Source organism: Branchiostoma belcheri, unplaced genomic scaffold (genome assembly GCF_001625305.1).
Source record: "Branchiostoma belcheri isolate BF01 breed outbred unplaced genomic scaffold, Haploidv18h27 scaffold182, whole genome shotgun sequence".
Classification (NCBI taxonomy): Eukaryota; Metazoa; Chordata; class Leptocardii; order Amphioxiformes; family Branchiostomatidae; genus Branchiostoma; species Branchiostoma belcheri.
Window position 1 is genome coordinate 270,033 of NW_017803291.1, and position 17,114 is coordinate 287,146.

Here is a 17,114-nt window from a genome sequence, read left to right on the forward strand (position 1 = left end):
TTGATGACGAAATAAAACGTATAAAATACTGGCACCGTTTAGAAAATTTACCCGAAGACGCTCTACTCCACGACTGGCATACAATATTCTACATTCCGCTGATTCTGACTGCGTAAATCATATACACGACATTCTTAATTATAACGGTTTTGGATATGTATGGACAAACCCTAGGTTGTATCACGTTGATATGTTTACAGATCAATTACGACGTCGTTTACAGGATATTTACATTCAAGAATACCATACCTTCTATTCAAAGCAATTCAAACGTTCTGTCTAATGATGGGGTGGCTCAATGCAGCAGATTTGAACTGGGCGAGAGACCCCGCCTCCGCCGCACCAGGCTCAAGTTCGTTCCATTCCCTGATGGTGCGGGGGAAGACGAGAGCCTGTAGAAGTTTTATTCCAGTATAGTATTCGATGTTAACGACGAGGTACGGACAAGAAAATTACCTTTCTGAAATTCACAATTTTGAAGTTCGTAGATCAATTACAAAGATGAGAATTTCAAGCCATAAATTGAATTTAGAATTAGGAAGATATAAAAAAATTCCTCGCGACCAGAGGTTTTGTCCGTTCTGTCCCAATGATATTGAAGACGAACAACATTTTATTTTGAATTGTACACTATATAACGATAAACGCACAAAGCTGTTCAACCTTCTCTCCGCCTGCTCAACAGAATTTGTTACATTTCATGCTATAGATAAATTTAAGTTCATCCTAGAAGGCAATAACCCTTACTGTGTACAAATAGGTAAATATATAAAAGAATGTTTAGACCTTAGAACAAGTAGTATAAGTTGACCCACCTATTGTTCTGTACGTAGTATATTTTCGTTGTACACATGTATATTTGTCTGTATATCTACATGTCTTAGACCTTACGAAAGTCGCTGTACTTTTGTTGTGTCAATAAAGTTCCTGTTATACTTACACAGGACAAGGCATGAATATATCACTATCATGCCTATGTATCTAAATCATTAAGCGTGGTCACCATAAGCGTGGTCAACATAACGTTGTTTCGCAGTAAAGACCGTATATCAATAATATTTCAATTTAGAAAGGAATTGACAAATGGAATTCATTTCCATCTGTTTGACGTTATTGTTGTTATTTTCCAGGACGCAGATATCCTGCCTTGACGACTTTTTTAAAAACAGCTATTGTCGTGTTGTTATTAACCGCCGGCGGAATTATCACCGGTTTATCTTTCTACAAGTATGCCCAGGATGTCCAAATGGTAAGCGTTCTGTATCTTTATCTGTATTTGCCGGTATAACCGTCCCTCGTCGTAACGCACGAGCTTGGCAGGCACGCGGCGCTCCTGCTATATTACACCGAACGGTTTTTTTTTACAACTAGCCGTTAAATATTTAACTCTAAACATGGTTTAAAGCTCCCTGAAATAGTTTTGTCAGCTTGGTTAGTCACTTAATAAAGAGACTCTTTTTCCACAACTAAGAGGTTTATTCAGCCGCGACGTTTTGGTGACAGAATTGCCCTGAAGAAAGAGACTGACGGTCACCGAAACGTCGGCTAATAAACCTCTTGTTTGTCTTAATTGAGTCTCTTTATTCATTGTTTAAAGCTTTTTAGTGATGAAGTAACATTTCGTCTCCTACCCTCGTTCTTTGGAGGTTTTCCGTCTCTGTGGAATCTCATATGATCGATACTTTTAAACGTAAAACAGCAACCTAACATCATTCAATCGGTCTTCCATTACAGCCAATTACAAGTTTTACAAATGGCCCTTTCTGGACAACAGAAACAACACAGTCATTTACCCCCTTTAGCTCACAAGGTAACGTCATTTTATTTTTTGGACAATTACTTTACGCGTGGGGCCGCAATCTATCGCCTAGATTCAGTGCACAGTGAACAGGTAACACGTGCACCTAGCTTCAGTGCACAGTGAATCAGTAACACATAGGTTCAGTGCACAGTGAGCCAATAACACCTAGCTCCAGTGCACAGTGAACCAGTAACACCTAGCTTCAGTGCACAGTGAACCAGTATCACCTAGCTTCAGTGCACAGTGAACCAGTAACACCTAGCTTCAGTGCACAGTGAACCAGTAACACCTAGCTTCAGTGCACAGTGACTCACGGATAACACATAGCTTCAGTGCAAAGTGAAGGATAATAATAAATCTTTAGGCTGTCCCACTGACTATGTTGCGCATGATGATATTCTACAAGGTGTGCAACCAAACCAAAACCTACAACCTTTAACTTAAGGATTATAATAGCTTCTTCAGGTTGCCCTACTGGCTACATTGCGCATAATGGTGCATTCTACAAGGTGTACAACCAAAGCAAGACCTACGACCAGGCCAGGGAGCAATGCGCAGCAGACGGGGGGCTCCTGGCCATGCCGAAGAACAAACAGCTCGACGCCTTCTTGTTTAGGCTGAAGAACGCCCTGGGTGGGCCCGGGTATGGATATTTCTGGTTCGGACTGAGCTATGAGCACCGTGAGGGTGAGTGGAAGTGGGCAGACGGGACTCCACACAACATCACCGCCGACTGGGGGAACTGGGTACCGAACCAGCCTGAAGGTTGCGCACACTACTCCGGGTGGATGGAAGGATGGGATAGCATGTGGTGCGATTTCTCTAATAAATTCATCTGCCAGCTGACGCACGGTATGTCACCACAAGTTCTTTCTACTTACGGCTTCATTTCTATAGCAATCTATACCTTCCATTTTGAAACTATATGTAATGTCGTTTGATTTTAAAGGCATCCAATGTAATTTTAGCTTATTATGAGCGGTGCTCCCAGAATAAAGGTATTCCTCAACAGGGTATAAGAAGTGGCGCGATGATGGGCGATGTGGCCCAGAGTTTCCTTTAGAAGATGGCAGTCCGGCTGAATGTGACCCTGGCGGTGTGTACCCATGCTGCTCCCCTGAGAAATGGTGCGGCAAAACTACTTGGCACTGCGACTGTCAGGACTGTGTCGACTACAGCAAGAAGTCAGCTACACGTCTGTACCCTTCATTAGGTTGTTATTTTCCCCCGTGTCTGTGAACAGTACTGAACAACTGGAAAAAAGTTGTGGAATGGGGAACGGGGTTTTTGCGCGTGAAAAATTGCGCGTAAAATATCTTCAATTAAAGGCATCCAATGCAATTTCAGCTATTTATGAGCGACGCCCTCCCCCCAAAAACTGTAACTATCCACAGTTTGTGTGTTATAATATAAAACGAGCTCAATGGTGTGTAAATACTAACGCAATTCAGACTTTTGTCTGCTATGTTGTATTGAAAATAAAAGTTTCAAAGTTTCAAAAATAAAGGTACTCCTCACGTATCTTGTTTTTTGGGGCTATTTCAAACGCGTCAGGTATGAAATGGTCACAAAAATACAAAAATGGTCAAATGGCAGTAATTGTCAATATAAGACAGAAAATGTCTCATTCCAATCTTCCCTGTACTTCAGATCCGGCTGGTTCAGATGAAGAATCGCGTGATAAAGTCCCATGCGGCATGACTGTGGTCGAAAAAGGTTATTATTTACTCTTGCTATTATTCTCGTTTGCTTCTATTCTTGCCATAGGAACACACACACACACACACACACACACACACACACACACACACACATATATATATATATATGTATTATATATATATATAATATTGTCGATATGAAGAAGGCATTTGACAGTTTGTGGGGGGATGGCCTGTTCTTGCGACTCGTATAAGTTGCAAAATGATCCTGAAACCTGTTTCTTAATGACTGGACGAGGGGGGACGCTCTTTGAGCAACAAAATGTCAGACTGCCGTGAATTGAAGCTAACGGCCCCAAGCATAAATCCTGACGGATTGTTGATCTTGCTCCAGTCTGCCCAGGAAAGTTTGACGGGTCTGACTACCGCGGCAACCTCTCCGTCACTAAAAGTGGGAGGACCTGCCAGCGATGGGATTCCAACACTCCTCACTTTCATCACAACTACTGGCCGGGGACGTCAGGGCCGGGGACTGACCCTGACGTGGCCGAGAACTACTGCCGCAATCCAGACAGTGACGGGGCCACTCTGTGGTGTTACACAACAGACCCTAAGAAACGCTGGGAGTACTGTAACAACCCGGCATGCATTATCTAACTTACCTAATATATATAAAAACATAATTTTGGTTAATCATATCTTCGTTGGTACTTTATCAATTTCATTGTTTTATATTTAAGTTTACCGAAGGAAAACATATTGTTTTTGCTCAGTTTCTTCATCCTCTTTTCTTCTTCTCCAAACAGTGACCAATGTTGTATCTATTACCATGGTAACTAGTGTTGGGTTACATCATGTTGCAATTTTATAGCAGGAGGAATTTACACTCCTGTCTGATCATATATATAAATGTGTTTGAGTAAGAATCAACGGAGCATACCATATGCGAAGGTAAAATTATCCATTTGCAAATGTTACTTTTCTAGTTTATTGGAAAGTTTGTAAGACACATTGCCACAGTTGTCCTACATTTGTGAATCTGGCATCAGGGTTAACTATGTGAGTGGTCGAGAAAACATTTAGTGCTGAAAATTCCCTGCCAAGACATCGCTGGATATCAGCAGTTTCCGTACTTTTTTCTCATAAGTTTGAATGAAATTGACTCCTTTTCACTTATTTGCATTTATGATATTCTGTACCATGTTGGTGTTAGCCAAGAGTGTTTCACTTGATCAGTAGACTGTAGTATTAGACAATTAAGGTACAGCACCGGTAATACTGTATTTGGGAGATGGTGAAACATCTTTGTCTAGGCGCGACCCCTAGCGGATGTAAAGTTAATAAACACTGCAGCTTCTGGCCTCCTGAGGAGCCAAATTGTTCAGCCACAATTTCTACTATCTTTAATACAGCAGCCCAAGGTGTCTGGTAGAGACTAATGTGTTACAATTCTCATGTACAACAGTACAAGACTAGAAGATAGAGAATTTCATGTTGGCACGCTTGGGTGCCGCTGATTATTGTAAGTTTTGATAATGTCCCGTAGTAGCACAAGATGAACGCATTGCCGTTTCTCTACACTTTCGGAGAAACATCTATGTAATGCTGCTTTGGATGGTTGGGATGTTTGCGTGAACAAAGAATAAAGGAATCATATCATGAATATACACAAATGGTGCTCACTTTGACAGGTGTTTTAAACTTGTGTCTGGGGGTGTTTCTATGTGTGTGTGTGTGTGTGTGTGTGCATGTGTGTTTGTGTTTGTGTGTGCGTGTGTGTGTTTGTGTGTGCATGTGTGTTTGTATTTGTGTGTGTGTGTGCATGTGTGTTTATGGTGCTCACTTTGACAGGTGTTTTAAACTTGTGTCTGGGGGTGTTTCTGTGTGTGTGTGTGTGTGTGTGTGTGTGTGTGTGTGTGTGTGTGTGTGTGTGCATGTGTGTGTGTGTGTGTGTGTTTGTGTGTGTGTGTGACTCTGTGTTGTGTGTGCATGTGTGTTGTGTGTGTGTGTGTGTGTGTGCATGCATGTGTGTGTGTGTGCATGTGTGTGTGTGTGTGTGTGTGCATGAGTGTGTGTGTGTTTGTGTGTGCATGTGTGTTTGTGTGTGTGTGTGCATGTGTGTTTGTGTGTGTGTGTGCATGCATGTGTGTGTGTGTGCATGTGTGTGTGTGTGTTTGTGTGTGTGTGTGTGTGTGCATGTGTGTGTGTGTGTGTGTGTTTGTGTGTGTGTGTGTTTGTGTGTGTGCGTGTGTGTGTGCATGTGTTTGTGTGTGTGTGTGCATGTGTGTTTGTGTGTGTGTGTGCATGGGTTTGTGTGTGTGTGTGCATGTGTGTTTGTGTGTGTGTGGCATGCATGTGTGTGTGTGCAGTGTGTGTGTTTGTGTTGTGTGTGTGGTGTGTCTCCTCTGGCCAATGATTTCCCCCCTTTGCCGATTTCTACTATTTATTCAGCCTGCAAAGGAGTCTGGTAGAGACTAGCATTTCTACGTCCCGTAGTCTTTGGGAATGGTGACCACCAAGCAGAAAATGTTGGTCTGGTTCAGCTTAATTGTTGTCATAGGGTGCATCCCTCAAAATGGTCAGCAAACTAAAAAAAAAAAACATTGCTTACGTTTCGGTGTCTATCAGATATCTGATGATATACACTGAAACGTAAGCAACATGAGAAAAGTTTTGGTTGTGTTACAAGAAAATCCCTATATTCTATGTTCTACCAATCTGGTGAAACTATTTTCGGTAGATGTGTCAACTCTTTGTATAAACAGACACTTAGGGATGGGCACCGGCTATATATATGTAACATGCAAATTATATATTTCAGCATTTAACCGCCCAAATCGTCAAAATGATGTCATACATTCGTCGTGCTAAATGATGAGGTGTATAAACGTTCACTTCAGCGCTACATACTTCAAGGGGGGGGGGATCAAATCCTTGCTTTCATAAATGTTTTTCCAACAGGGTATAAGAAGTGGCGCAAAGATTGGCAATGTTTCCTTTAGAAGACGGCAGTCCTGCTGAATGTGACCCTGACGGTGCAGGCCCATGCTGCTCCCCTTGAAACTGGTGCGGCAAAACTGATGAGCACTGCGACTGTCGAGGTTGTGTCGACTACAGGAAGAAGTCAGCTGCACGTCTGTACCCTTCATTAATTTTTTTTCTGTGACTGTAAACAGGACTGGAAAAGTTGTGGAATGGGGAACGGGTTTTCTGCGCGTGAAAAAATTGTGCGTGAGGTAACTTAGAAAATATGCAGTACCAAATTCTCAGACAAGAAAATGTTGTCCGGTGGTATAATTTTCCATCTGTTACCTGTTACCTATTTGTGTTTGAAATATTAGCTCCCTTGGAATAGGTTGATTTGCATATACTAGTATTCCATGAAACCCGAACATTTGAAAATTACTTGAATTTGTCAGAAATACAAGGAAAAGTTACTAGTATAATTTTCTGTACTATAAAATGTAACAATTTGAAACTTTTCTTCTTTGTAGAAGCTTGATTTCAAACAGATTCTTTCACGCGCAAATTTAAACTTTTTTTTACAACTTTTAGGCTTAGAACAGCAAAAAGTTTTCAGAATCAGCTAATTTGTATATTTTCACGCACACGTTTTTCACGCACACAAAACCCAATCCCGTGGAATGTGTTGGCAAAGTGAAAGTTTGTTAGACACAATGCCTTAAGTATCCTTCATTTGTAAATCAGACGTCAGGGTTAATTATGCGAGTGGCTCGAGAAAACAAAGTGCTGAAAATTCCCTGCCAAAACATTACTGGATATTGGCAGTTTCCGTAGTTTTTTTCTCATAAGCTTATATAAAATTGTCTCCTTTTCACTTCTTTGCATTTATAATATTCTGTACCTACCAACTTCTACCCACTGATGGCAATTGATACAGAAGACCTTCTCTTCTGTTTTCCTTAAGACCGACTTTGTCGACTCCTCTAGACCGGTGCATTCAAGACAAGTCCAACTTGTACAGTCACTACAGCCTACAAACTCATCCCCATCTTCCTGTTTGATACAGGCAACACACGAACTCGCGGCAGTGATGGATTCAATATCAAATATCAAGAAGGCCGTCAGCTCTCTGTTCGGTAGATGATCTCCTGGGGAGCCAAATTGTTCAGCCACGATTTTTTTTTCTATCATGTGCTAGTGTAAACAATAGCCTGGATTGTGACACTCCTGGCTAATCACTGGTTTACAGCAAGGTTGCAAAGTTCTAGCTACTATCTTACAGCAGCCCAAGGTTAGCATGGGTGCCATTCGATTTGTTGCCGTAATTACAAATCGGATGGCACCCAGGCTAGCCCAAGGTGTCTGGTAGAGACTAATGTGTGGATGGATCTTTTCCCTGCGTTTATACCGGAATCGATCCCCACGTGTATTACATACTTTCGTGTTTAATCTGGACATTATCCCCAACCATCACTTGCTCAGGCTAATGGACATTTTCAAGGAAACACGACCACGCACATGTGTATGTGACATAGACGAAGAGAACAATTTGGATAACATCATTCTTTATTCTCCAGACACGAAAACTCATCAGGTTTATCAAGTAGCAAGAATCTACGTATATCCCTACTTTTACAATCCTGTGGAATAGGCCGTAGGTTTAGGCAGTTGTCTGGTAGCAGAGGTTCTCTAAGCAGATATCCCGGGTATCTGACCGGCGTCAGTAACACTCGCGGTGCTGGCCGCGACTGGCCTGTTCCAGTCGCGCTTAATAAGTAACAGGCACGGTAAGACGGTGGGGCTGTCTTCGTTAATAGAGGGTCTGCATGCCCTTTTTCGTTAACCGCTATGGACTATTTTAATTTACTGTTAATCGTTGCCGGCCCGCTCTAATTCAACGTTAAGCGTTATCAGTATATTCCTCGTGAAGCGTTATGGATCGTTTTAATTCAACGTAAAACGTTATTTGTCATCCTGAATTCAGCGTTAAGCGTTAATGAATAATTCTTCGTTACGCCTAATTTTGCCTTTCAAAGTGCAGGAAAATGCGTCATTGAAGGTTTAAAAATACAAAATTTCCCGGGGGAGAATGCCCGGACCCCTCTACATTGCTCGCGCCTTTGGCGCTCGACTCGCGCTTCTGCCCTCGGTCCCTTCGGCTCTAGCCAGAACCAGTTTACCCTTCAATTTCCGGAAGTTTGCGGAGAGTTACAGGATTTTTTTAACGAATCCGTCAACCTTGACAGGCAAATTAACAAAAATCTCGAGTAAAATATGAAAACATCACAAGGACCGACAAACACTCTCAAACCATGATTTGCCTCTCAAAATGCGGGAAATTGCGTTTTTGAAGGCTTAAAAATCCTAAATTTCCCGGGGGAGCATTCTCAAAATCCATCGGTAAAACTGGGCAGACTGAAAAAATGCAAGCTGGCCGAAGTCAACTCGGACATCCAGGTATTTGTGGACGCACTCGGGGACCAGGGCAGGTGGGAAACACAGGGAACACATGCATGCTTCATTACATGTAAGGTATACGTAATTTTGTCAGTGATCACCTTTTCTCACAAAGCGAGATACCAAATCCAGTGCAGCTCGAAAAAAAGCCTGTCAATTTACCGTTAAGCGTTGCCGACCGTCCTAAATTTACCGTTAAGCGTTATCGGCCCTGCTGAATTTACCGTTAACCGTTGCCAGGACCCCCCCCATGCATGCAGACCCTGATAGTCCGATCTTTATGTGAATGCAATGATTGTGTGTGTAATTAAAATGATCTTCGAAATTGAAGCACAGTATCTTTACACGCCCTGAGAGCAGTAATGGATTTAGGTCTTTTTATGTTTTATGCTTGTGACGCGCCCTCATTGTATTAACCGTTGCCTAATTATAATGTCTGCACAGTAGGTCTGGCGTTGACGCTTGGGATTGTTTTTGTTGAAATATATAAAACTTCACGGAGGATTGTCACCTATGGCTTCTTGTTTTAATTTAATTTAGTTCACCTTGTATATGGTTTTTTGTGCGAAATGAATAAATAAAAAAAATACCTGGGAAACGATAGTATGATTTTAGCAGAAGATATATTATAGGATTCTGAGATTATGATTAAAACAACAGAAATAATCTTTGTATTAACAGCGTACGATAGGACCACTTGATTGTAGCTGTTGTCATGATTTTCTGTCCATTTTGTGAGTATACATTCAGGCTGAAATCACTTATACCAAGATTACAATGTACTTCTCATATAGGATCGTTGGTTTTGTTATTATGAATGATAGTGATATATAAGGCCAGACCAATTTAATTTGCTGGTTCTCGGATTTTTTCAGAAAAAGTATGAAGCGACAGGGCGAAAAAAATAAAAAATAAAAACAAAACAAAATAAAAGGTCTAGGCATCCTATTATAGGCTTAAATGCTACAAAATGAGCCATGAAGTCAACACAAAAGGCTGGGTTAAAATTTAAACATTGAATTTTGAACTTTTAATCAAACCACTGCAATGATAGATGGGAAAACTGTAACAACTAGGAAGAAAAGGACTTTCCTCAACTGTTGGGGGGCAAAACATGAGCATTTTTCAGTTGATTCAGGACCAGAATCAATTTTTTTTTTTGCAAATCAGAAAAAAACGAAGAGGCGAATCCGAGAACCAACAAATTAAATTGGTGTGGCCTAATGATGAATGCAGTTTTAAAAAAATTGTCTTTTTGCTCGATTATAATTACTGCTGTATTCTGTTTTAACCCTAAACTTGTAGCTTTCAGTGTTCTTACTAACGTTACCTGTAACACGAATAAACAGAATAAACATTTGCTGTGTTAAGAATGTATTTGTATCCTTCGTCTATTGCGTCTGAATGAATATGTGAACATACGCACACAGAAATCCCTGTCAACAAGTAAAACAACAAGAATTTGTTTTACACTACGTGTATATGATGTTTCAACTGGTCACACGTTTCCAACACACGTAGTAGTTAATAATCCTGATCAACAAATACAAGCAATAGGTCTTATCCGGTGATTCAAAGTCAGCATGGCTGCAGTACCACCGAAGGCCAACTAGTGGCGCAGCAGGACAGTTTTGCCACCCAAGGAGATAGTACTCCGCCCTTGGACAACCAAGGAACTTGGCTGCGGTGAAACCAGGGCGTACTGTCTAGCTAGAATCAATTGTAGATGAAAAGAGTGTGCTTTTAGTGTCCTTGATGGCCAACGCTGCTCAGTTTCAATCAAATTTTATACCTCCATGGTTTCAATCTCTAAGTATTTCACGTGACTTTAATATGTCAACCAAGATTCCCGGTATTATTTGAACAGGTGGAACGGCCCCAACAGATAGAAAAAAATTGGATAGAAAATTTTCTCTTTTTTTTTGACGAGGAACCACCTGACCGAAAAAAGTCAAGTGCAAAATTTCCCTTTGTAGGAATGGGCCCGTCTGTACAGGTGAATGATGGGTATTTGCAGTGACAAGGCAGCGGCGGATGAATATGAGAAAATAAAATCGATCTACTAGCCATTAGATTCAATGAATGAATTGTAAACAGATACAATATTATATTTGTATAATTATGATAAATCATGAAACTTGATCTTATTGAATCAGACGGTTTTGTTGACGCTGAGTACCATGACCGGTACTATTTTCTGTAGGCGTGTCCATCCGCGATTCTACTTCCGCCATGTTGTAGGGAAATGGTGGAAGTAGGCAGGAGGAAGCGACAATTTTCCTGCACGTCGTCAGCTCTTTCACGGAAACCCCGCCACTGAGACAGCCCGGCCCGGCTGAGGAAACGTCCCGGGGATCCAGTAGACTGTTCTAGTCATCTTTCATCGCTTCTTGTTCCTGTGGATTTGCGAGGTAAGTGAGGAAACTGTTGGTGACCTACCGCCGGCCGTACGGCGCTGTATGGCTGTCTGCTACATGACATCATACTAACAATCATGCATATATTTGCCTGCGAATATAATCAACCAGAAACCTCATCGTACCGTTTATGTAACATCCAAATCCTCCGTACTTGTTTAGGAAACCTCAGGCTTCCTCATTACCATGTTGACCGCTTTCTTTCTTATCTTCTCGTGTTATTTTCGCAAGTCTGCATCTTAGCGCCACGACCATAATTTAGTTGACTTGCCAGTGTCGTAGGACAGCTCAAATCTCATATCATGTAACCAGAGACTTTCCCACAGAACCTATTTATAGTTCATAAGCAAAATTGATATAAATAGACGGGTTAGGGCTCTGTTTTCTTCCACGTAATACACAGCGAAACCCCGTTTTGAAAACACGACGTTGGTACATTTTTAGTTTCACTTTAGAATTAAAGCAAAGACAAGATATGTCATGTGCAAATTGAGGTTGACGTTTTTAGATAAAATATATGTATACACCGTTCTATGTAATAGTCTAGCCCTAAGGCCCCAGACAAATTAACACACAACTGTGTAATATTCAGAGTTTTTACAGTGGCTGCTGTGAGGGGGGCAGAATGAACCATGATTATTCATAATGTCATATTGCACACAGTGGTTCAACCATTCAGTTCTACTACCTGTTAAAATTGCAATAGTCAGTATCACTGGTTTTGCATGATAATGTTACAAGGTGTTTGTTTTTGTTTTGTATTTACAGCTTGTATACGATATGTGGCAACGTGTTACTCATTAACATTTTTTCCAAGCTAGGTCACACACCACCACATTTCACAAATTACACATTGGCCATTTAGAGCTCTGTCTGTGATAATTTTGTAACTTATATACACATCTATAAAGCAGATATAATACAGTTTTTTTTCAGTCTTTCAAGAGAATATCATTTCATTTTTTGTGTTATTTAATTGCCATAAACAGTCTAAGGACATATATTGAGGTATGATGTCATTCTATAAATAATGATATGTTTTTTTGCCTCATATTAATGTAGCAAGTGTTGGTAGCCCCTTTTTTCTATGACATGGACGTATATAACTTATAAGTGGAAATCATTGTTATTATGTTTTGGCGTGATTTGGTCTCCATGCATGGTTGAGTTAACCGGTAATAATTTCTGCATGGAAGCGAAAAGAATTCATTACTTGGGCATGACAATGACCAGTTTGCCTGTGAGATAATGAGGCTGTTATGTCAAAGTAATTGTCGTTATTTCTCAGTCATTGTCGTTATTTCTCAGTCATTGTCGTTATTTCTCAGTCGTTGTTATTTCTCAGTCATTGTCGTTATTTCTCAGTCAATGTCGTTATTTCTCAGTCAGAGCCTTTGTGCATATGGAGAGTCCCTATTCTAATCTGCACTGCAGTACTTGATAAAATCAATGCAGGCTCATATGTTATGTATGTATGCAGAAATGGACCAGACAAAGAACGCAGGACTCTATGGTTTGGGTTAGGACTGATCCCAATCTAAAACTGTGATCAAAATACATCATACAAGATAAATCAAGCATCTGGATAAATTCTCTGAGGATTTGGATGTTTTCAGTGATAAAAGATAGCGGATACTATCTGAATACATCAGACTCCTCAGAGATTATGTTCATTTTGTATTTTGTATTACGTAATGTTCTACTGAATATCTGGCCTTCTTGAACTTGAGAGCAAATACTATATAATATTATGATATGTGTATTTTCTTCCCTATCCTTTCTTTTGGGAAAAATGTCAACAATTTCCAATATCAGGGTATGCTGATGATCACATTACTAGTAATGTAAAATTTTATACCAACAAATCTGGGAATTATTTTTCCCAGGTTGTTTAGAAGTTGTAGAACTCTTGCTACCCTATACTGTATGTCTTATACCACTATACTGGTCAGTATATGGCAAAGGACCCACCACCACATAATTTTTGATTTTATCAGAATATGCAATTTTACCTGAATATGCAAAGCATGGGCCTACTGTACTGTTTCGGCATGTTGATCATGCTTAATGGTAAAACAAATGGTTGAGCAGGTTCCACGTGTAATGTACTACTGCATGACTGCGTGTTGTTGTGTCACAGGTTTGTTAAGTTCAAAGTACATGTAGTTTCCCAGTATTAGGGAGGGTCTGCATGCCTTTTTTGAGGTGTAGAGACTAGTAGTGGGCAGCATGTATTCACAGTTACCTTTATTAGCCTAACACTTAAATTCATCGTTAAGTGTTGTCAGGAAATTCTTTGTTAAGCGTAATTGACAATTTAATTCCACATAGCATGTTATTTGTTCCTAAATTCATTGTTATTAATTATTGAAAAACTCATTGTACTGTCTACTAGTAGTTGAATGCTAGACTGCCAAAATTCTATTCAATATCGTGTAACTAAGATCTGCAGACTAGTTTTGCTAGGCACTGCACGAATACAACAAAGCAAAGTAAATGCTTATTTACAAGTACTGCTAAGCATTGTCGACCTCCTGAATTTGCCATATTATAATATAAAGCATTGCAAGGACCCCCTCCCCCCATGCAGACCCTCATTTCTTCTTAGAATCAGTGTAGAGTTTGAGTTGTGGTTATCTAGAGGAGCCCAGAGTTCAAGTGGCCACCTCTGGACTTATCTTACCAGTGTGGTATTTGTTGTTTAATAAATCAATAACCCTTGATACAGAAAAATAAATGTGGACCAACCCACTACAGTGTATTGCAAGGATCTTTATCTACAATGTACATAAACTAATTATGAATATGAACAAGCAAGGCCATAATATTTTTTGACTGGAATCTGAATTTCAAATCATTGGAAACACTATTTCAGGCATTTCCAGAAGCAACTTTTTTTCTGTAAATTAGGTAAAACAAGCAAACAGACTAGGTCCTGAAGACAGCCCTATGCATTCACAATCACATTTTCAGTTTTACTTTGTTAAACTATATTTGTTGAATAAATTCAACTGAAATCTTGAATGACACAAAAAGAACCTTACCTACCAACCCTATTATTTCAGCTATGAAATCAGGAAAACATTTTCCTTTTGACTTAGCAAATTTCTAATCAGGGACTTTCTGCAGTTCAGGATACATCAACAGGAGGTGCTTTTTAACAACCTTGGCAGTCAAGTGTCTAGTTGGCACTTGTCCTTGTGTTTGTTTGTATAGGCTTACAAAATGGGCTTCACTTTATACATGTAGCAACTTCTTGTTGACCTTGGCATCCAGTAGTTTATAAAACATAATGACTGCTTGAAAACTCTTGTGTTAAGCTTAAGTTAAGGCAGACCCAAAGCGATTTCATTGCAGTAAAACTGATTTTCTAGTTTTTTTGGTCATATTATTACGTAAAACAATGTCTGACAATGTACATGTAGTAAGTTGAATCAACCCTATCCTGTAGCATATTAATATCTGTGAGGCAAAAATGTGATGTCACTGACAGTTTTGTATCGTAGGATATTTAGCTATTATATATCATAAAGGGACTGCTCACATAGATTGTGTTGGGTCTATTTCAAACACTTGAAGTATGAAATTGTGCTTTAAGAAATGCTAGTAAAGGTCAATGTCAAAATCTTTCCTCATCCAAGATATTTTGTTTTGTCACTAACACAGTAACAGTTACTCCTGTTTTTACGATGTTGGTATAATATAGGATCCATTAAAAAGGCTATAGCAGGGCAGAAACAGTGCTTGAGCCCAAGAGGGGTGTTGCTCATGATCTGAGTCAATTGTGAAAAGTGTTGTTGACTTGGAATCTGAAGGTTCTGGGTTTGAATCCCTTGCAAGCACTATTGTTGTGCCCTGAGGAAATGCACTTTACACCTATTTCTTTACTTGACTGGGGTGAAAATGTGCACCTAGTAGCTTTGGTTGGAACATCTTTTCTTATAGGACATAAGAGTCAAGAGGTTCTGTATTTGAGGAGAGCCACACCTCAAGTATGTTAAGGAGTAGAGGTTTGTGTCAGTTGATAAAACCTTACAGTCTAGTCTCATGTTATGCCTAAAGGCAGTTTACTCCAAAGAAGGACAAGAACAAGAACAACGGATAATTTACAGGACATTTTTTTGTTAATTGAAGGTAACATTTTGATAACTTGCCAACAACGCATGGGAGAAAAAGTGTATACGGATCCCTTGTTGTACCTAAGCCAGCTGGACCACATCATGTAACAAGAGTTTTGCTCTATTTAATGGTGCAGTTCAGGTGATGCACCATCTGTTCTGGAACATTCCATTGGCCAAAATGTTTAGGGGGCTACAGGTCTTCCTTGACAAACTATATTTTTGGTTAAAGAAAATTCTGTCTATTTTAGGCATGTATCCAAATGTCTTTATGGCTTATATTTCTGTATTTGTGAGAACAACATAATTCTAATTTCTTTTGTATGAAGTGATACCATGCATTGTCTGAACACTCCCTCCCCGTATGGGTGAGTGGATGGTTTGTTCCCAGTAGCCAGTGTGCCCACAGGAAGTGAGTAGTCACGCTCGCTGTGCCCAGGACAGTGGACAGTTGTCTGTTAGCGGAGCCGTACAGTACCTGTACCTGTTCTGCTGTAGTACAGACATCATGGAGAAGGTAAGGTGGGGCAGGGAATACCTGGGAACAGGTAGGGCAAGAAAATATCACATGCAACAGGAATAGTTGTACACTGTAATTGTAGTGCCCAGGGACATTTTTCTGGGTGGTACAAATGTACTATGCTACAATTGTTACACATGTTTATATGTTTGTAAGGGTATGCTTGTTTAAAAAATCATTTTTGGGAATAGGACACTGGTGCACCTATGTTATTACTTTAGATGTTCCAGTGTACAACATTTGTATAAAGTACTACTGACATGTACTAGTGGAATGTCAAGAAAACCTTAGGTAGTTACAAACTTTGAGTACTGCCTATCTTCAGAGCTTCAATCTGAAATTCTATATCTGTCAAAAGTAATGCAATTTTTTTTTCTGACATTTGATTTAAATGTTATGACATACATGTATGTACATTTGTATGCTAGTGCACAATAGTACCTTTACATACATGTAATCGCAGCAAATATCTAGGTGTACTTTAGTACCTGTGTAGGTGCGAGTGTACAGTCAAAAATTAGGTGCACAGCTCCAATTTTGGATGCACAAAAGTGCAAATGCACTAGCTATTTAAAGTATGTATACTGTATATAACCATTAAAAACAATTACCCAAATATGTGTGAAAAACAGAGAAGTAGACATACGACTTCGTGAAAAAATGTCATGCATTTATACCCTCAGGACATGTTTAGTGACCTTAATACGGTTACCACCCAGTACATACGCTAAATATGAACAATATACAATGTGTATATACTAGATTTAACAAAATCTCCTACCTGTTCAAATCCTGACAGTGGTGTTAGAACTAGAAGAAGTCTTACAATTTTCAATATTCATGTTTTGATGTTTCTTTTACTCTTAGTTATGCAACTTCTTACCATTTAGTGCAACAGTTAATATTACAATTGTTAAACATGTCTCATTTAGCGGTAAAATTTGTAGGGGTAAAAAAAAATGTCAATTTTTGAGCAACGTTGATGTTTTATGACTAGCTTCTTATCTGTAATATGCAAAAAAAAAAAACACTACTAAACACTCGGTGTCTTTTGAAGTATGATATATACAGCCTGTTGTCCACTTGCCTTTTACTAATAGAGAACACCCTGTTAGGACCCCATCAGACCAGGTAAAGCCCCAAAGGTCAGGTACTAGATAAACATCAGGTAAACTT

General features: G+C 39.7%; 2 protein-coding genes across 2 annotated transcripts in view; both read left to right on the forward strand.

The window, feature by feature from the left end:
• Positions 1-1,238: 1,238 nt before the first annotated feature.
• Positions 1,239-4,119, forward strand: LOC109467584 (plasminogen-like). The gene is made up of 4 exons (XM_019765603.1): positions 1,239-1,249; positions 1,803-1,810; positions 2,267-2,653; positions 3,857-4,119. The coding sequence occupies exons 1-4, from the start codon at positions 1,239-1,241 to the stop codon at positions 4,117-4,119; spliced, it is 669 nt and encodes a 222-aa protein (XP_019621162.1).
• Positions 4,120-11,096: 6,977 nt separating this feature from the next.
• LOC109467594 (serine/threonine-protein kinase PAK 1-like) overlaps positions 11,097-17,114 on the forward strand; it is a 43,524-nt gene continuing 37,506 nt past the window's right edge. Inside the window, 1 exon segment of the mRNA XM_019765611.1 lies at positions 11,097-11,294. The gene's annotated coding sequence lies outside the window, so the exon portion shown is untranslated.

What these genes read in the sequence shown, in the direction of transcription:
- LOC109467584 (XM_019765603.1), top strand. An exon ending in CATCTGCCAGCTGACGCACG is followed by an intron (nt 2,654 to 3,856) that starts GTATGTCACCAC and finishes ATCTTGCTCCAG; the next exon opens with TCTGCCCAGGAAAGTTTGAC.